Source organism: Halyomorpha halys, unplaced genomic scaffold (genome assembly GCF_000696795.3).
Source record: "Halyomorpha halys isolate HHAL.00 unplaced genomic scaffold, Hhal_1.1 Scaffold595.1, whole genome shotgun sequence".
Classification (NCBI taxonomy): Eukaryota; Metazoa; Arthropoda; class Insecta; order Hemiptera; family Pentatomidae; genus Halyomorpha; species Halyomorpha halys.
This window is the reverse complement of record NW_027112496.1, coordinates 216,931-238,938: the sequence shown is the minus strand read 5'-3', so window position 1 is coordinate 238,938 and position 22,008 is coordinate 216,931. Positions and strand designations below refer to the sequence as shown.

The 22,008-nt window shown below is 31.5% G+C and overlaps 2 protein-coding genes across 3 annotated transcripts in view; one reads left to right on the top strand and one right to left on the bottom strand.

Moving 5' to 3' along the window:
- LOC106684618 (cytosol aminopeptidase) overlaps nucleotides 1-7,221 on the top strand; it is a 51,283-nt gene extending 44,062 nt beyond the window's left edge. The window contains exon 10 of the mRNA XM_014426802.2: nucleotides 6,896-7,221. Coding sequence (XP_014282288.1) covers nucleotides 6,896-7,078 — 183 coding nt within the window. The 3' untranslated portion in view covers nucleotides 7,079-7,221. The remainder of the gene's footprint in view (nucleotides 1-6,895) is intronic.
- LOC106684619 (serine/threonine-protein kinase NIM1) overlaps nucleotides 1-22,008 on the bottom strand; it is a gene marked incomplete at its 3' end in the record, with an annotated part of 166,384 nt that overhangs the window by 87,797 nt on the left and 56,579 nt on the right.

Genomic DNA, 22,008 nt, shown 5'->3' with positions numbered 1-22,008 from the left:
TTCGTCCAGTACAGTACTGGACCCCTTCACGAAGTACTGGTACAGTTCTTTGTAAGGCAGTACTTTCATGAACAGCAGTTGTACAAAGTTATCTGTTCATAATCACATACAACCACCACATTTTTTCCCAATTGAGGGTACTCAATTTATGAGGCTGGGTGGACCCAAAAGAGCTCCCCGAACTCACAGAGTTGACTCACGGTTACAGTTACAGAATAAACCACCCGGGTCCTTACTCATTGAACCACTCTGCACCCTATTTTACATAATATAAATATAATATGGTATAATTACATAATCACAAGCAAGGAAGTACAAAGTGACGATGAACGTGCTCAGCAATTCGTAGTAACAATAATTTTTCTTTTTTATTTGATAATGCATTGAACAATCTAGTTAAAAACAAATCATTGACGCAATTCATTCACGCAATGTCTCTGATAAAACATGAATGGATGATTATTAAAAAATATATAATAAAAACGTTGTCTGGCTAGAGTGCAGACATTTCAGAAAACAAAAAGTTATCTACTTATCCCGCCATGACGTTTTGCCCCGCAAGAGTTGACTAACCTTATATTATCGTATTTATAGTGCGATAGATAATGTTTTTGAGGTCATACCGATTCGAAGGGCAATGCATTTTGAATATGGAATATTAAAACGATTGTCAGTGCCCAATTTAATTTTTTTAAATATTTCAACAATGTATTTCTATCGTTTTGATTTAATTCGTCCGCTACTACTCTTTACTACTACTATTTCTACCTCTCCTATAAAAACCTTATATATGTAACGTTCAAATATTTGAAAAATTAATTTTTTTAATAACGTAACAAACTAAATCTAAAAATTGTGCCGTGCGTTTACTGATTTTTTAAATTTAAAAGTAAATAAACTCTTGCATAATCCCTCTGAACCTGTGAAATTGAAAATTCATTTACATCCATAGCGTATCTTAACTGACGGCTAAGTACCCGAAGTTTTATCTAAAATAGTTTAGGAAAACGAAGAAGGTTCCTCGAATATAGCGTTGGGCAGGGACAGATCGAAATTTTCTCATCACTTTTATGAACCTTAAAAAGCCTTTTTATTACAATACTATTTCTATATTAAGGAATAGTTTCATATTTTTTTTTTACATAACTTTGAAGCCCCTTATATTAGGAATTTAGATTTATTTCTCATAGCCACTGAGAATTTAATTGCTTGACCCTGGTGGAAATAAAACTCACAAAGTCTGAACCAGGTACTTAACCCTCGCCCCCTTGTTCTCGACTAATACATTCTCATCTTTACGCTCATTATACTAATATATCAATAATATTTCTATAATTTTAAATTATAATGAGTTGCTCTAAATAAGAGACCCGAAGGTCATAGAATAATTTGTCTTTCTTCTCTACCTCCACGTTCACACCTTGCAGGATTAATGAATATTATCTTTAACTTATATAACCCAATAGATTCACTTTATTTGAAAGCGCTAATCCTGAGAACTACCAGTGTGAGTTTTGAACTCCTTTTGAGTTAGACAGACCATTTTTTAAAAGAGGAAAACACAAAAACCCATAAAAACAAAACAATAATCTTGCCTTGACGGCCCCCGTGATGTTGAAATCTTTAAAAGTGATTCATCCAACGCTGTGTTTCAGCTTATTAAAATAAGGCTGGGTTTCCAATAATGCGTATTTGAGTGTCTAAAATAAATTGTATTAAAACAATTTTTTTTCGAATAACCCTTCGAAAACAGTACGTCTTCTGAAATATTATAGCTGATCATTCGAAGTACAATACTATTACCTACCTGACGAAACAAAAACTATCTAAATTAGACCAGTATTAGCAAAATTACAGATTATTCAGTTATTATTAATAATTTGGAACCATGATTATTTGTTTTAATTTTCTGTGTAAGTTTCCATGAAAATCCCTTATTAAAGCGTATACTTTTTTTTTCTCAAGAAAAACCAAACTAATTTTAAAATTTTCTTTTGCGCTAGAAAAACCGTTTAGATAGTTAAAAAGATGGAAGCGTTTATGATTACTCCTTTCATTTTCATATACATGATATTATTTTTTAAAAACGAATTGTCAAGGTGTTCATTTGAAGATGCAATTTATTTATTTTTTTTTTGTTTATTGATATTTTCAGCTCATTTGCATAAAAATACATCTTGTAAATGAGATAAGCGTTACAATGGCATGATACAGACTTTTGAAGAAACTACCTTGCTACTAAATTGGTAGCACTTAAATGACATTTCTACTTTAGAAGGTCTCGAGGTCATCTTTTTTTCAGACACCTGGGAGAATCGGTATGACAAGGATAGGAAGCAAAGACAGAAAATAGTGGGTTTGGGTGGTTAGTGTGTTTAGAATGGAAGGATTGATATCTGGTTCGGGAAGAAGATCGGTTACATATGGGACATTAAGGTCTTCATGGATGATTTCATTTGTGAAAAAAGAGCATTAAAGATTTTACGAGGAATTTTGGATCGTAAGGATTGGGTACGAGAGGAATTCGAAGCTTTAGTGGAGCCCCAAAGCTTAACTCCGTACACCCAAATAGGCCTTATTATGCTTATGAGCGTTTTGTAATTAATAGTCAGAATCGACGAGCGGTGAGGACAGTATTGGGATGTCAGTAGTATAAACTGTGTAAAGGATAGGACCAAGGATAATACCCTCAGAGAAACCAGTAGGCTGAGGAAAAAGGAACGAATTAGCACTATTGCAATTTACTTTGAATTATCGTCCAGTGAGGTAGGAACGGATAATGAGAAAGTATGTAAGTGGGAGGAATATATAGATCTTTTACCAGTAGTCCCGGGTGCCAGACACGATCTAAGAACCAGAAATCTAAACATTAACGTTCTAAGTTTTATAATTACAATTTATTTTCCTTGTAACCGTTTATTCTGAACTAAATTCTTCATTTATTGTAAAAACTTATTTCTAGAAATAACAGTTGTTTTTAAATAAATATATACATTTTTATAATCAGGGTTGTTCAGGATGTTTACAGTTTCCAGAAAATTATTTGCTGTTTTTTAGAAATTATACGTATCCCTTGATGCATTTGAGCAACATAAAAATCGGTTTCTTATTTTCTTTCGGTAATTTAGATTTAGAAGATCGCCTCGTTCATTTTTTAAATTGGCTGAAAAAAGTAGAGATCGTCCTCTTTCTCCAGAAAATAACCACAATTAAACTGGTCATCGAGGAAGGCTTTAATCTACACTGCACAGGCTATGGACCCATTTAAACAGAGCGGTAATAAGCCCAAATCGTTCTTATTTCATTTCATATATGAAATAGAGCTTGAGTCAGCATAAGAAAGAGCTTTTGTCAAATAATTTTTTTAAAATTATTTGTTGTACCAACCCTTTTCTTTCGTCGGCCCAAGACTCCCGTTGGAGTCCTATACTGATAATAATGGGTTGTACCGACCGAGGAACCACAGGGTTAATTAAAGGAACGAGATGGTTGAGAATGGTGTTGCTTATTCTAAGAGCATTTGGATCGCATGCAACTACACTCCCTGGATTGAAAGAGGCTACGTCAGGTGCCTGAGTATAATGAGGCGGATGGTGGCAGGTTGTTGTCTGTCGCTGCCTGGCGCCGGCCGCCAACGATAGCGTCTCACCGTCACCTTAGTCCTCCTTAATTTAAGTAAATAAACGTCCGCTCGTACCGGTACCTCTACCTCTACTAATTATTAACTTAAATGATGATTATGGGCCAGAACATATGTATCTCTTTTGGATCAGATTTTTTAAATCAAATTTTAATATCTCTGTTTTATTTATATAATCGTTACTAAAAACCGTTTATTATGTTTGGAATAGTTAATGGTATATTACTCAAAATATTGGTGTGGGTCCGGTCAAAAGAAAGTAACTACTATGGAGTTATATGTAACTTCATGAAGAAAAAAAAAACAACATGATCGGTATGTTTCATGTACTCAATTTCACTTCCAAACATATATGGAACATTTAGTTTGCAGAAGTATTGCGATTCCATATGTGTTTCAATGGAATTACATATTTTGTGTTCAAATATCAAAATCTTGCTAAATGGTAGGGCTACTTCATATCATCGATATTACACATTTTTACCGTTTCCTCGAAACCAGTTCTAGGAAGATTGTGATTAAACTCGTAACAAAGATGCACAATCATTATCCTCATTGAAGTAGTGAAACAGGGTTTAGGAAAAATTAAAAAAAATCCTTCCCTAAATTACTTTTAATTTTGTTTATTAGAAATAACTAACCGCCTCTCATTATTATCAGTAATAAGCTACGGATAAATATATAAAAATTTGATTATTAACTAATGGAGAAAATAAATATTTTCGTGTTCCCATAGCAGTTAAGTAGTTAGTATTTTCTGCTATTGGTTTGTCAGTGCCACTATTATCTCTTAAACGATTTGCCGTTTACTTTTATTTAGTATGTTTTGTAGAATTTAGGCTCCCATGCTTGTATATCAAATCAGGTATCCTGTGTGCGCTTGCTAAAAATGCACTTTTCTCTAGACTGTAGGGCCAAAATGGTTCGTACGACTTTGATGAAGCTTGCTTAAAATCTCCCCCCTAAGTTAAATAAGCCCCCTTAACTAAGCATAAATTCCAGAGAAAAAATTCTGAGGGAAAGAAAATTTTGTTAGGCCATAATTTCCAAAACTTTCATATTACGGTAAACTATGTACATCGCTATTTGATTGGTAGGAAAATTACCAAAACTCCATCAAAATCTCATTATATTAACGAATTTATGGCTTTTTGAATTCCGTATTCTTATTTCCAATCTACCATAAATGCCTGATTTTTCATAGAAATTCCTTCAATTTTTCGATTAAATCAAACTCTATACATCTATAAATTCAGAAAATGTTGCGAACATAACGGAAATCGATACGACGATTCAGATTAAACTTCTTGAGTTAATGCTCTCCTTAATTGCTAATAAAAAAATTGATTGTAATTCAGATAAATATTACTTTTATCTAATGAACTTACGAAATTTAATTTTTTTTTTAATCATTATAATTTCTTATAGAAAATTATATGACTGAAAAAATTATTTATTTTCGGGAAAAAAATTTTCCAAACCCAAAATGTAATAAAATGTGTTAATTATTGGTTTATATTCACAAATAGTGGATTATTTTCAGAGCTTGATTTGTATAAAAAAAAAAAAAGATTGTAAACTATAAGGTTAAATCTAGCAAACCTTTTTTAAACATTGTCTATTACAACGAACGATTAAGTTTAATTATTCGGATTCAATATTCAAGTCCTCCATGCAAAATAAAGAAATATTTATTCCCTGTCTTCATTCTAGTTTCTGACAACTACTCACATTTTCTCTCCTTGTGGCGTGATGTAGTAAATAAACTACACAAAACGTTGCGTGCCTACAAATTCTAAATATCTGTTGGTTTTCAGAATGCATATTTTATACAATTCAAAATATGGTGAGAGGTATCAAACCTCTCCCACATAAATTACAAATGCAATAACATTTTTTAAATCACTATTGTTTAAAATATGAACTGCTGTAATAAAATATAATGTAATTAGAGTTATTAACTTCAAATTGGCTTGTTTATATATATGAACGAGTTGGTTCCATTCTTTGTGGCCAGGATGTATCAGAACCAAAACGAATTTCTCAAAAGTGATATCAAAACCGATATGGTTTCTCTACTTAAATAATAAATGATCCATGTGGCTATTTATCCGATGGAATATACTCAAATCCTTCTCCAAGAATTAATCTCCTTCCGTCTTGAGTCCTTTAAGAATTCGTATAATAATTTAAAAAAATTTATTTTATCTTATTTATCTATTTTTTTCCATCCCTTTTTTTTACAATAATTAATTATTTATTTATTTTAAGTTTATAAAGATATTTATTATTATTTTAAATGAGAAAAATTTGTATTGTATCTGTTATGTTATGTTATAATATATAGTATATTTGGTCGGCTATACTATTCTAAGGGAACGATTGACAGAGGATGAATATTTATTTCAGTCTAATTTATTTTTAATACCCTATCCGGAATACCATATCCGAAACCTAAGTTATCCATAATTGGTATCTATAATTTTAATCGCATACTTTAAGATGAATGTATAAATAATTTCAAGAAGTAGAAAGACAAATATACATTACCTGCATGTAAATTGGACTTTAACTTGTTACCATTTTAATTTTAAAAAAAAACACATTGGTTTCGAATTAACATTAAATTAGCGAACAGCTCTCATTCAAACAGGAATTGAAAAATTTCATAGATTATAATAATTAAGCTCCTAATTGTCCTTAATATAATTAACCAAAAAGATTTTTCTTAATTTGTTTGTAAAATGGTAAAAAAAAAAATTGGGTATGGTGGCAGTTGTGACACATAAACTGAAGAGGGGAGAAATATTCTTTTTTTTTCAGGAATTTATTAGTAATCAAAACCGAACGAACAATTTGTACCTTACCTTAGTAAATGTTATCTTGATTAAACATTTTTTATTCATTGATCTACAATTTCTATTCTGAACTTTAACATTATCAGTAACTTCATGATCATTCCAACTCAACGGGGTTCAACTTGGGTGGAGTTGGATTTGTATCTTAATAAATAATCCTCTGGTAGAAACGACAGTAAAAATAAAAAATAAAAAAGTTGGTTTGTTCTGTGAAGCTTTTCACAGTAGAGAAAGTTTTGTGTGTTATTTTTAAATTAATCTGGCACGAAAAAAAAAAAAAAAAAAATAGTGAGCTCCAGATATGAATATTTATTACAAAGGTGTGGAGGGCGTTGAGTTATAGCCCGCCGACGATTGATGTCCTCCCAGCTGACTGTATAATCCTTTCTGTTGACAGGAGTTCGTGCCGGACTGTGACTTCGTCCACTTGGACACCGCCGGTACTGGGATGAGGACGCGCGGGGTTTACGCCCCTTACCTGAGGGGCGGCTTCATGACCGGGCGCCCCGTGAGAACCGTACTCCAGTTCCTCATCAACATGGCATGCCCCCTGGACGCCCACACCAAATGCTCCCATTAGGGTCCCAGTTGACCCTCACTACAGATGGTTTTTACTTATTCTATGTATCAGTTACATTGAGCTAGCACATTTTAAGTTTTATGGTGGTATTATTTTAACGTCTTTAATGCAGTGATTTTATTAAACAACATTAATGATTTTAATGTTTTTTTATTTTAATGTTACAAAATAAGAATTGGAAATTTTCTAAACATTTAGGTTATTTTAAAAGAAAATAATCCAGTAGAAATATGAAAGGTGAAACGACATATAACTACGGATTCTCTAATACGAGCAATTTTTGAACAATTTAGGGGAATTAGGGTCTTTGACCCCCCTTCTGTTTTAAAGTTCTCAAATTATTATAAGTATCTGATAGAAGATGGTTAGTGCTATTAGTGAAAACTTTTAATAGTGCCGATAACTAGAAAATCAAAGATTGTATAGACGCATAAGTAGTACTGGAAGAAAATGTATAGTGTAAGAATTATAAGAGAATAAGAATACAGCAGTATGAGGATACAGTTTGAGAATACAGTAGCATTGACATTATCAAAGAGGGAAGAAAAAATGAAAATCCAGTAAGTAAATATATATATATATATATATATATATATAACAAAATTAGTACATACCAGAATATATAAATATATATAACGGTGCCCTTCCTTTGCCATATGGCATTATAAGGAGTTGGGCTGGGGCCGGGGGTTACAAAGAACGGGGAGGGCCGCTCCACTGGGGGATAAGATGACTTCAGGCTGCAGAGCCCGGCGAGGACGTCGATCAAGGAGACAGTGCTTTGCCACCTCCCGGGTCTTGGTGGAGGGGTGACCTCTCTGAACAGTATTAATGTAACATTAGTTAAATTAACATCTGTATATTATTAATTATTGTAATACTTATAAGGAAAGTAGATATTTTTTTTTCATTTTAAAGAAATGTATTTTTTAATATGATCCAAGAACCTGGGAAAAAACAAACAATTTATTTCATCCCAATTTTTTATTACTTTAATGAAAACTACACATACAGTCACTAGTCAAAATGGATGACTCTTCCAACTATGATTGAGGGAAATAATAATGGTGGCAGTTTCAAAACATTAATTTTTCATTCGGAGATCCATTTCTTCCAAAACTACCTACAACATTAAAAAACATTAGAACATCATTTGTGGTAGAGTAAATTTGATAATACATGAGCCCTAATAATTGCTTACGTTCAGTAGATCCCGAGATACAGTTTTTCGAAAATTAATTTTTCTTAAATAGCCAAAAATCAATATTTTGGAAATTTATTTTGGCAGACATCATGGAAATTACTACCCCCTACGAACGACGTACTGATGTCTATCAGCTCTCTATAGAGTAGTAGTGGCAGGAGAAGTTCCAGTTTCCATGCTATCTGGTAATATAAATTCAAAAAGTATTCATGTTTCGTTATATAATCTTTTTTTTGAGAAATTGGTTCTAGACAACTATTACAGCCCATATTGTACAAAATTCACTCTACTATAAATAGTGTACAATAATATTTTGGCTAGTTTTAATGACATGGGGCTACAAATAAAAAATGAGCGGAAATATTAGGTTTTCCTTAAATAAAATAGACTTCAATTATTGACTGAAAATTCATTAAAAATTTCTTTCAATTACAGGCCAATTGCTAATGTCGAATAAAAAATATAATCCCAATACGTCAAAAACTGTTTTTAAAAAATTTCTTCTTGCCTAACATATCAACAATTGTTGATTGTTCTCTTATTCATTTTTTGTTTTCAGCCATGATTCGATTGTGTCGTCGCGAGGAAATTCTAGGGGTACATTCCCAGTCCCTATAAAGTTTATAGCTTTCCTCTCTTTGGAAGTTGAGGGGAAGGGGTTTTAATGGCGGTTGAGATTAGATACTGAGGTTTTCGTTATCGAAGAATCGTAAAATAAATTGAAATACAAAATCAAAAGTAATGTATATATGATTTCTTAAGTCATTTAAATATCATCAGATGGAAAATTAAAAAAAATTCTCTTACATTGGGTCAAATCAAACAGTACTGGGAAGTAAAATGGTATAACTTCATTTCAATCATATGTACAGTATGGCACACATTTACTAATTAATTGCTTACTTTATTTCATCAATTTTGGGGATTATAGTATACAATTTTAATTAAAAAACAAGAAGAAAAACTATTGGAACAGAGCTGCGAACTTTACCTTGCATCATATTATTATTAAGAAAGATTTTCTTGAACCCTTATGAAAATTAACTTAATTTTCACTTTCAAATTCAAACAAAAGTTTCTTGTCACAACATGCCTTACATTAGATAGTAGAAAAACAATGTTATAAAATTTTTTTTTTTTTAATAATTTATTTATTGATATTTACAACTGTATACACATATATACAACAAGTAAATTTGCTGTAGGTGACATACTAACATGATAAAAACATGTGGAGAATCTACCCACTGATAGAACTCCAATAACATTTCTAGAGAAGAAGATCTCGAGGCCATCTTCTTTTCAGACGCCTAGGAGGATTATTAGGTAATGAAGGAGAAGCCAGGTTAGAAACAAATGGATTTGGGTGGTTGAGAAGTTTATTATGGAAGGAACGGTATCTGGTTCTGGCCAAATCGGCAACATATGTGATATTTAGGTCCTTATGGATGATTTGATTTGTGACAAAGTAAGGAGTATTAAGGATTTTACGAAGGATTTTGGACTGTAAGGATTGGGTTCTGGAGGAATTTGATGGTTTAGTGGAGCCCCAAAGCTCAACTCCGTATGTCCAGATAGTTATAAAAAAATAAAAAGTTTTTTCGCGCAAAAACTATACATACCCTAGAAAATAGCTACTTATTCGAAATATAATTAAATTCTGTACAGCGAATGAAAAAAAAAATATGTTCTCCTTATCGAAAATTTTCACCGACATTAAACATTTAAGGCATCAAGGAACCAGTTGTCTCACGAGACTTTTCTGTCTGTCTGTTGATATTAGTCAAATATTTTTCTAAGCCGCACACTGAGGCCGAAAGGCCAAAAATCGGAAAAAATTCAATATCTCCAGAACGGATAAATATAGAAACATGGAGCCGATCTCATTCGACTCAGAACAAAAAAATACATCAAGTTCATCTGTTTTATTGGAATTTTGAAGAAAATTTAAGTACTAATGAGGAAAGGAAACGCTGTTGGTAAGATAAAAATTTCTGAAATTTTCGGAATAGGTTGTACTTATCAAAACAAGTTGCAATGAGTATATTTAAATTAAAAATTCAAGGAAGCTTAAAAGACTGGAGAATTTTGTAAATGACTAAACTAGGGATTCAAAGTCAAAGGCTGTTAAAATTAAAAAGATACTTACGATTTCAAATTTAAGGAAATTAGATTGACAGTTCCTTAGCTGCACCACTGATTTCCAGGTGCTTTTTCATTAGTTCGGGTCTGTTGTTCGTGATAAAAGGATCCGAAGTCTCCAGTATCTTGTGGAACACGTCTTCGCTGGTAGATATGAGACATTTTCCGCCAATTTCTGATCCTGAAATTCTTGTAATCCTTATTTGTACTTTCTTATGCCTCTTCCGACAATATTCCGACTGGGAGAATCGACTTCTGCACTACTTCAGCACCATGCAACAAAATCTTATGCACCGTGGATGGCATGTAGTACCACGAATACTTTTCTACACTTCTGTGTTCCACACTTTCTATACTTCTGCTCTTTGGCTCTCTCTGCTGTTTTGAAAAGAGCCGGATTTTTCTGGGTCGAACATTGCATTCATTTTTTATATTTTTGTTGTAGACAATGTGAAGTGTATTCAATACACTTGATTCTGATGTGTAATGGAGAGATACCAAGAGCATTCACATTAAGAGGTTTTTGGATTTTTGCGAAGTCGTTCATTTCCTTTCTTTGCGGTGTTATGATCGGATAGGCAGATAAAGGCAGATGCTTTTTGTTCTAATCTTTACTTTAACACTTCTAGTTTGAAAAGTGACCTTCCACATTTCGGAGGGAGCTTTTTGTATTCCAAATGTTTATTTAAAATTCGTAACTTATAACATTTGCCTTGACTAATGCGTGGCTAAGTTGACCATCATAGAGCAGCAAAAAAATTTGATAATTTTTCTCTCCTTCTTTTACAATTATATATCACTCATTTAGAATAGTGTGTGATTTGGTCAAACTTCCATTATTCTGAGAGTGGCCCTAAATTAATGGGAATACCCTTGAAACAAGGACAGAAATGATGCTGTTTCTAGATCCTGTAGCTTATATAGTGTGAGAATCATAGACTAGATAATCGAAAACAGCGCTTTCGAAAATCGAATTTTTTCCGCTTTGGCACCACTGTGGGTCGGAGTAACCACGTAGCAGAAGAAGCCTAGAGCAGAAAATGTTCAGCCTTTATAATGTTGATATAATCCCAGCCATCATTAACATATATTTTTGCAGGATAAAATATAAGATGTAAAATACAAATTTCAAAACACAAAATATCTCATTTGGATTAAGTATTTTCAAATTACTGTAAGTATAGTTTAATGGGTATTAGTTTGTTTAAAATATGATAAACTACACAATGTTAAATAAATTCCTAATTTTTCTCTATAATTATATTTTAGAATTATATACCAAAAGAACTCGGAAGGAATTCCCAGCGACAAACTTTTTATGACTAAGTTGGCTTCTCCTATGAATATAAAAAAGCAGCAGGTTCCTGAACTGAAATTGTATCAAGTTATAAAGAAAAATCCATTGGAAACGTGATGTACTGTAATGTAGAAATAGTCTTAAAAAGTCACGTGTCTTTGTTGGCAACTACGTACGGTGGAGAGCGTTCTTTTTAGACATTAAAGCAAGTAAAAATTGATAATATTGTCCAATAGTCCAGTAAGTATAGCTGTACCTAAAAGTAAGAGTAAACTAATTTCTGTGAACGGATCCTTACGTAAGAGTGTCTCAAAAATATGATGGTAAAAACTTTATCACTCCCTAGTTTTGCAACTTGGCCTAATAAGGCAGGTTTTTAATAACGGCCTCTGTATATTTCATGGTTTATTGCCAATAACTCTTAAAATATTACATGTAATGGAAATAGCATTATAAACTACTTCATATTGCATTTAACGAGCTTCGTTTTGAGCCCTAATAAAGTTTTTATTGTTAAATAACTACCGAGACACAGTTATTTCAAAACCAATAACTGGTCTCCAAATAACGAGATATAGTCGTTTTATGAATTTATTCGGACAATTAAAATGAAAATTACTAATCTTATGAAAATAATCATTATAAAATAATTTATGATGCATTTAACGTAGTTTGAATTGAGCCCTAATATTTTCCAAGATACTTTTTAATGTTCCAATATTTTTTCCAAAACAACGAGAAATTAACATTTTGTGAACTTATTTCATTGGATATCATGGAAATCGCCAGTCTTTGCGACACGATCATTATAAAGTGCTTTATGATATATTAAAGGAGCTTCAAATTGAGCGCTGGTAGAATTCCATCTATACTTCAGATGTCTTCTGAAATATCGTACAAAAAAATAAACAATAAAATAACGTGATAAACTAAATACACGTACAATAATGATACATAAATACACTAATTAAGTTCTTTGGAAGCAAAAATCAGTATTTCTCGTAAAATATTGAACGAAAGGAGTTCCATTAAGGCTCAAATTGAACCTTATTAAATCCTTCATAATGACGTTTAACTAGACTGAAATAGTTTAACTACCATAAGTAGTTTGACTGAACCCTTTTAAACTACTTACTCTTAAGCGTCCCGGACCAAATACATTTAAGAGAAAAAAATTCTAGGGAATCTACTCTTGCTAAATTTAGTATAGGTTCATTTTGCATATAGAATGCATGGTTTTCATGCTTTAGAAGTAAAATCGAAAAAATATTTCTTTTTTTTTTTGTACATTTCCGAAGATAGATAGAGGTCACAAAGTAGGTCACAAGGGTTATTATTCACTACCTCAGAAAAACATAATTAAGCAAATGTTCAGAACTCCTCCAAAATGTTCAGGTAAACGTACAATACGACTGAACTATTTAGATAAAAATTTAGTTGGAAGGTTTCGGAATTAAGGTCACGATATGCTATAACTTATTAATAATTAAATATATCACCTGGGCATTTTCCACGATTACATAATGTAAAATTCAAGACAGAATCGGAAAATTATACTTTAATACATTTTAGATCTCTGTAGATAGCCTATGATGATATTTATTGATGAGTCTAGAAATTACCGTAATGTGGTGGCATACAAATAATGAATGAGTCCATGATCTACACCAGCTTTCCTATCAATCTACTCTTTAAATGTATTGTTATTATAACTTAATTTTTGATGAACACATTGTATAATAATCAGTCTTCATATTTCACTTGCTGCACAAACTAGTTGTTTTGACACCTCACGCAATTATTTCCATTCAACAAAAACATGAGACGAATTGCTGCGTTGCCTGCATAATCTATACTATTACATAAAGAGTTCGTTAGAACACAATTTCAGAAAATGCTGATCCAATTTGAAAATCGCTACTTGTGTTAGATAGACGGTTTATTGAAGAAGCCTTTAAGTTATAATACGCTACGACCCAGAGGAACGGAACAGCAAAGCTTTCTTGTGTGATTATGAAGCTGTGGATGAATAAAAAGTTGAAATTTAATAGTGTTTTTGTTTATTCTGTACACATGGAATAAGGTTGGTTGAAAATACAAAAAAAACCCTAAATGGTTTACAAACATGATTAAAAAAATCATAATATTAAGAATTTCTAATTTTATGGTTTATTTATAATGCAATAAATGGGTGGTCAAATCATCAAATATCATGAGAATGGTTATAATATTTTTAATATATCTGAATAAAATATGTAGATTGGAACTGGAAATTAGACCATACGATTAAAACTTTGTTTAAACAAAGACCCTGGGGGAAATAGGCGTTGCCACATTTTTTTTTTTTTCAAAGTTGATGTATTGTTGGATAAAAATAGATAAAGGAATACACAATATATTGGCTTAACATACAAAAAAACCACCTCATACCTGTTAAAAATGGGTTTGAAAAATACCTATTAAGAAAAAACTGGTCTACGTCATCAATATTGGAAAGTATTAATACCGCGAACACCAGTTAGCTGTTAGGTTGGTGCATATGAAATATCAGAGTTTGAACTACATATCTTTTAACACAAGCTGTTTATTTAATCAAAATATGTTTTATTCGCTTCGATACACTTTTCCCAGTGGGACATTAAGCCACAGATGCCTGACTTAAAAAAAATCTGATTTTCAGAATCAATAAATTCAGATATCGATTTTTTCAGGCTGTCTTCATTTTTATACTGTTAAATTACACGAATATCGGTGGAGTTCATATTACAAAATTCAAAACAAATAACAAAAAGGAACATTTATCACCTTTCATTAGAAAATTAAAGTAATGCCGAAAACAAAAGCATTACGAAAACAGAAGAGAATATTTATACCCGACATTTTTTTTTGTAGCCGTTTGAACTTTTTCTTTAACATGTAATGATAAGTTATCGACGCCTATCCTAAGTAAATATATTTTCGATGGACTAATTTAAATGGTGAATAGGCTATTTAATAATTGTGTGATCATAAGTTGTATAAACTCAAACAATATCTTTATAAAATACAAAAATATTTAAAAATATTAGTAATATAATAAAATAAAAGATTATACCTAATAAGGCGAAATGCTTAAAAAATGAGTTTTTGCTACTTCTGTTTTTGATTGGCCGGTATTTAAAAGCCACATTTCGCGATAATCCTTCGTTGAACAAATAAATAAAATATAAGAACATGAATTGTTAGTAATTTTCTCATTAGTTTATTACAGGGTTATCTAAGCTTAAATGCTTAATGTGTAAGTTTTAAGCAAAAAATAAATTGATTTGTAAGATATTAAACAGACTTGAAAAAGATATAAAGCATGCCACTGACGAAAAATATATCTGAACATTCAATCTTAAGCCCTTTTTAAAAACCGAAAATGTTTTTGCTTGATTTTGATCGATCGGTATTTAAGTCTCAATGCGCAAAAATCATACATTATACACAATAAAATAGTAGGAACATGAATTAAAGGTGGTAATTTTCCCATATTTATTTTAACCTAGGATAAGTTTACCTTAAAAGCTTACTTCACCAGTTATTATGCAAAAATTAATTTTGTTTTTGCAGTTTTGCGAGAAAAAAAAATTATCATTCGTATTTAAGAACCTCATTGTGAGAACATCATGCATTATAAACGAAAGATAAGGACATAATTTGATGCTAAATTTCTAATCTTTGTTTCAGGATAGAATTACGTTAGAATAAAAAACGTATGTTTTTGTTTTTTAGTTTTTTTATGATTTCTTAAATTTGTTGTACAACGTTTCGTTAGATGATTTCAAATTGGTGCTTATACCTGTTCGCCTAAAAAAAACCAAGAAGCTCCTAAAAAACAAATACGTCAAAACTTTCCCCCTCAAGCCCTTTTTTAATCAACACTTGACCTATTGCGTAAAGACCACACATTGTACTAAAACATTATTGAATTACGAATTATTGCTAATTTTTATTTATTTATTTTACTATAGATTTATCTTTTTCTAAAAAAGCTTCTTTTTTAAGTTATAAGCGAAAATGAAAAATCGGTTTGTAGTGTTGTTTTTTTTAAAGATATCTCAGATTTTTCGAAATAAAATTGTGGAACAACTTCAGATTTGTGTACATCACCCACAAAAAAGTCATTGAAACTGTTACACTACAACTTTCCATATCATCTTCCTAATATGCTCTTGATTTACTACTACTGTACCATCATTGCATGTTGTTCACGAAACACACTATAAGGAAAAACAGCATTCGTTTTACTTTCACAGCAGGTAACACTTAAACCAGAACAAAAAACTATTCAAGACCACTCGGGCGTTTATAGATGTCCCTGTTCAGTAGAGCTTAAAAGGCAGAAGCAGAATTAAGTGGAGTAGAGAAATAAAAGGAATTGCAGTATCACCGCTGAAGGAAAAGGAGTAATGGAAAGAGGCTGAGTTTGCAAGAGAGAGTAAATTATTCTTATCCATTTGTAGCACAAGAAAATTAGCGTTTCACGCAGATCTTTTTTTTTTTTTATTATTTCTTTTTCCTAATGCTTTAGAAGAAACATTCGTTATAATTGTGTGGATTCCAAAATTAAACGCACTAATAAGGGCTATACTTAAACAAAATTACATTTAATAGAAGATTCAGTTGGGTCATGGTTCCCTTCAAATACAAGAATTAGATAAATATTACATGAACCCAAGAGGAGAAAAAAGTTAGTTACTTTACACCAATTTTTGATTGCTTTAATGAAAAATACGTATAATTACAAGTCACAATTCATGAATCGGCCAAGTATAGTCAGGAGCAAAACAAAATACTGGCTGTTTCAAAACGTTAAAAACGTTTCAATCGGAGTTTCATATGTTTATTAGACATCATTTAATGTAGAGTCAATTTTCTAAAATATGAGCCCTATTAGAAATGTTTACGTTCAATAGCTCCCGAGATACAGTTTTAATATTTCGAAAAGTTATATAGAAAAATCAGAAGTTAATGAATTTATTGTGGGAAATCTTTAACTCAGGAAAAATTAAACGTAGAGATGTCTATCAGTACTCAAATTAAAGCTAGTTTAGTGTGCTATAAAGTAGTTTAGGACGTTTATCTTTGTGGGAGTAGTAGTGTTTGTGATACTTTCAAAACTAAGTCACAAGTATTCCTATCTAGTTGTTCGGAAAAAATGATTGATTTAGGAAAAACTATTTCGGTTAGACGTAGAAATGTCTGCCAGCATTCACATTGAAGCTAGTTTAATTTGCTATAATGTATGTTATTACTTTTATATTCGTAGAGTTAGTAGTTCTTTTGATATTTGCCAATAAATATGAATTTCGCATATAATCTTTTTTTCTGAACAATTAGAAATCAATTTATTTTAGTAAATACCTTTATAAGTAATAATCTTACGAAGAAAATTGTATTGCCTTTATAGCTAGTTAAATCAGCTTTGATTTGAGTGCTAATATTGTACGTCTAATGATTCTTAAGATAATTTTTAATTGAATGTTGCTTTTAAAAAACTTGATTCTTGGGAATTATTGAACGTAAACGGGTCTGTGGGGCTCATATTTTAGTAAATTTACTCTACTTTAAATGATGTTCAGTTAGGTTTTCTAGTGTAGTAGATAGTTTTAAAGATATAGAGCTTCGAATGATAGTTTTTTGTTTTTTTTACGTCATGAAACAGTCGCCATTTTTATTCCCTCTAACTATAATTGGCAGACTCATCAATTTTGACTAATTGGTATACATAGTTTTCATTAAAGTAATCGAAAATTGGGATGAAACAACTGATTTTTTTGTGCTCATGGGCTCATTTACTAAGAGGGTGATGTCGAATTGTATAACTCATATACTAGGAATGGCAATAGCGAAGCAGCAGTTTACTGTAGTTAGGTAATTCATGTAGTCGAAACCTGCGCCATGTCCATAATGAAAGCTGATGGTGCTGGTATTTGGTGGGGGGAAGCAAGTCCGGCAAGTGGGCCTAGTGGTCCTTTTAAAGCTGATGGTACTGGTACTGGTGTTGATATACAAGTTTACAAACTTCAAAGGAGTAGCACTTATACTTTTTGTTTCATAATAATCAAGATATTAGTGATATTACAGAAGTTAAAAACTACAAGAAAACCATTTAAAAGACAACTAAAGAACAAACTACAAGACTAATAGTATTAGTTTGTATTGTATTATAAAACAGGGCCCAGATATAACCATCCAGAAAATAATGAATTCCTCAATTAAGCGATTTTTTTTTCTCTTGAATCAGTCAAAGCATTTAATGAAAAAAATACTTGTATATAACGAATAGAGATTGCAAACAAACCTCGACATGATAAATTTAAAACTATAAAATTACACTGTATAATCTATTTTCAAATCGGCAATTCTATATAGCGAAGAGAACCTCTATATAACACATTAGTAAAACGAATGAAACTATGAATCTTTGCGAGTCCTCCAATTCTCCTTCCGTTCCGTGTTTAGGATGCATTTATATGCATTTATACATTTATATATGCATGACCTAACGCAATAACTTTGGTTTAATGTTTCAACTTAAAAATAAAGTATGTTGCACACGTGGCAGACCGTTCATGCAACTAACAAAAGTATATCTAAACATGTTTATACTTAATATTAGTGTGTAAATAATACATAGTGATTTTGATATAAATAGTGAGCACAATTAGTTTTGAAAAATAAGATTTTATACATATTTCATTCAGGATGAGTTCATTATTTATCATACTACACATGTTAATCGTTTTAGGGAGTTTAAATTCCATAGAGGAACAGGACCCATATTAGAAATTTTAAAATAACTATACGAACAGACACCGGATGCGAGCACACTGGTAAACTCGTATTTAAGTCAGTGTTACGAGACAATTATCGAAAACATTAACTGAGAATCGAGAACTTCTTATTTACACATAATGTTCGAAAAAACAACTGGTCGTCCATTTTTGTTTTTCAATAATTCAGAAGACTATTGTAATAATCTCAGATTCGTTGAGCTCTCTAAAAAGTTTAAAAAACATGTACCCCAAACATCCACTCATTATAAGAATTCAATCTTTTCTTCTAAAATTATCACAACAAGGTAAATCCATTATTTCCATATGGGCTCCAAGCCACATTGGCATTGTGGGTAACGAGCTCGCAGACAAAGCTGCCAGAGAGGCACTCACGCTCCCTGGTCGAGGCACCGCCGTTCTTACCCCTTCAGAACTCAGAACACCCCTTAAATTACAAAGATTAGAAAAATGGCTGGCCAAGTGGGATGAAAGCTCTCTGAATAAATTAAAAGAAATAAAACGATCTGTAAAACCATGGTCAACATCCTACCGCAACAGCCGTAGGGAGGAAGTCCCTTGAGAATAGGTCATACTCTCCTCACGCGCTCTCACCTAATCAGAAAACTGCCACCTCCAACGTGCAAATATTGTCAGTCCATTCTCAGGATTAGACATATTTTTGAAGAATGTACTCACTATTTTCCAGCAATAAACAGGATAGGACTGACCCCAAATTTATCAGAAGCTCTCACAGATGAGGAAGCTAAAATTACATTAGTATTTGAATCTTTAAAAGCACATCGCCTTCTTTATAAATTATATCTCCTCTTCGATTATTTTTTTTTTTTTATTTATTTATTTTTTTACTTTTATCATGTTATAGGCGTTGATGACAAGAGAGTTTTACGCCTTCAAGCAACAATCAACAACAACAACAACTGGACGTCGGGGTTTATATGTAACCGTAAAAATAATAATAAAACCGTAAGTCGATTTATAAATAAAGAATGGTTAAAACTTTATCGTCGGAAATAAGAGCAGATAGCCGGTTTTGTTGCTGGTAACAGACGCCCAATAAATGGTAAAACATAGCAGTCATCTCAAGTTCTTTTATAGCAGGATGATCCTTTTGACCTTTGTAGTGCATGGATCCAATCGGATTGCAGAAAAAGTTCGGTCCCTATCTCCAGGAGACAATAAATTAATTATTAATGGACATTTTTTTTCTTGGGTAATCAGGTATAAATTGACAATGAATGGCAAACAATTACCCCCCCCCTCTCCATCTCCAACCTGTGATATAAAAAATGAGTCACATGGATTGAGGCGGCTGTATTTTATGCGGAACATTTGGATACATTTTGGAGGACTAAATTTTCATTTTTGTTGCTTAAATGCTAAAACTAAATTTTTCATGTTATATATATATATATATATAGGTGTATGTATACCAATACTTATTCATTTTGTTGGTTTTTTTCCCTTATTTAATTTAAAGCTTCAAACTGACACATTTGAAGTAATGCAATGAATTCATAAACATATGAAAAGAATCGAATGAATAGGTCTGGTCAATACATTTTTGACCATGTTTTTTTACATTTCTTGTTAGTTTTTGGTATATTCTTATGTAAATACACAATTGAAGAGCTAAACGATCTTCCGTTGTATAATCCATTCCGAAGCTATGAATTGTAGGAGAAATTAAAAAGGACTTTTCTTGTAAGAAAATTTAAAAACTCTTTTCTAGTGCCTCGCATTTTTTTAAACAATAAAATAGAAAAATTTTTAAGAAGTGGAAAAAATGAATTTATGCCTTCGAAATAGGAATAAAAAATCATTTACAATCAGCTTTCTACAATCTTTTATAATCACAGTAGTTTAGATTTTAAGTATATATTTGCATAAATATAAAGAGTATTTAGCGAGTATTTATAACTAACAAATTCTTCAAATATCACTGAGGTAAATAAAAAAATATTACGTTTCACCAAATTTCGTATTTTAATTTAGGCGCACAAGAACCTTCGCTAAGAATTAAGGAGTGTTTAATTATTATCTTCATAACTAGTCAGTAGCACCAGTCAGATTATGCAAGAAAGAAAGTTTTTTGGACTAAAAATCGTATTGTTAAATTTTATACTGAAGCTATAACATTTTAGAGGTAATGTACTATTTTCTTGCTATAGTCAAAATCAATTGGAAATAATGTATAAATATATATTATTACGAGATACTAATTATTTAGTCCCTATAGAATAATTAGTAGCTTATAAATTAAAATAAATTAATACTAATGTTAAAATTATTCATCAAGATCACTTTAATGCTAAACAACAAAAAAAACACTTCAAATTTTCAAAATTCAAATTATTAAAACTTGAAAAGATGTCCTTAAAATACTAATTACATTGCAGAATAGATTTTATACTTTTTAAATTATTTAAATAATAAAATTTATGTTTTATGTGACAAAAGTGGGAGGATAACAGAAATAAATAAAATACCACTTAAAACAATTTTTTTTCAAATCTATACTTGACAAATAACCAAAACTAAAAATAAACATTTTTTTTTTGCCGGCCAAGACTCCCATTGGAGTCCTATACTGCCTAACCATGATTGGGGTTCAAAGTTTTTCATTTTGTGGGACCGCCACTCAATGAAAATAGTCAACGGCCCAGGCTGGATTCGAACCGACACTGCCAATAGACTTCAAATTTGCAAGACCGTGTCTTAACCAATGAGCTACAGGCGGCCCTAAAAAACACCACATAGACATTTATAATATACGGTAAAGACAGCACTGTGTCCGATTGCAAAATACAGATTGTATACATTTCTGAGATGAATGGCTTACACTCAAATCTTGAGTTTCTCGAACATCAAGTGTATGGAACATTGTTCACAAAAACTGTTATGGTACTTCAGAAGTACGGAAGTAAGGGGCAATAACGAAGTAAAATGAAAGAATTTTTTTAATGGAAAAAATCCAAAGCCCTTGCTAACGTTCACGCTGAGCCCAGACGAAAATTTCAGAAATGGATCAAGTCAGCGTCCTGCCTCACAATGACAGTAGCTTTGACGTCACGCCATCTGTAAATGGTCATTTCCGGCCAATGGCATGGTTTTTGGAAGGTCGGCGCTTGGAAAACTATTATGAAATAGAATGATCTCCCCAATAAACCCAAGTTTAATTCATCTCGGAACCGAAGGAATGTTCATTACTGTTTATTCAATGATGAATAAAAGTGCCAGGAAATAATGGAGTATATTTTAGGAGTAATATTGACTTTATGCAAATTATCAATTATTATAAATTGTATTGTTTTATCAGTTATTATAAATTGTATCCTATTATTGATCACCTCACATCAATTCAAGGACGTATTAATTTTAAAATCAAAGCATTAACATAAGTCATTAGAAAGATTTGTCTAAATACAATCTTGTCAACTTAGTCTAATTTTATATAAAATAAATA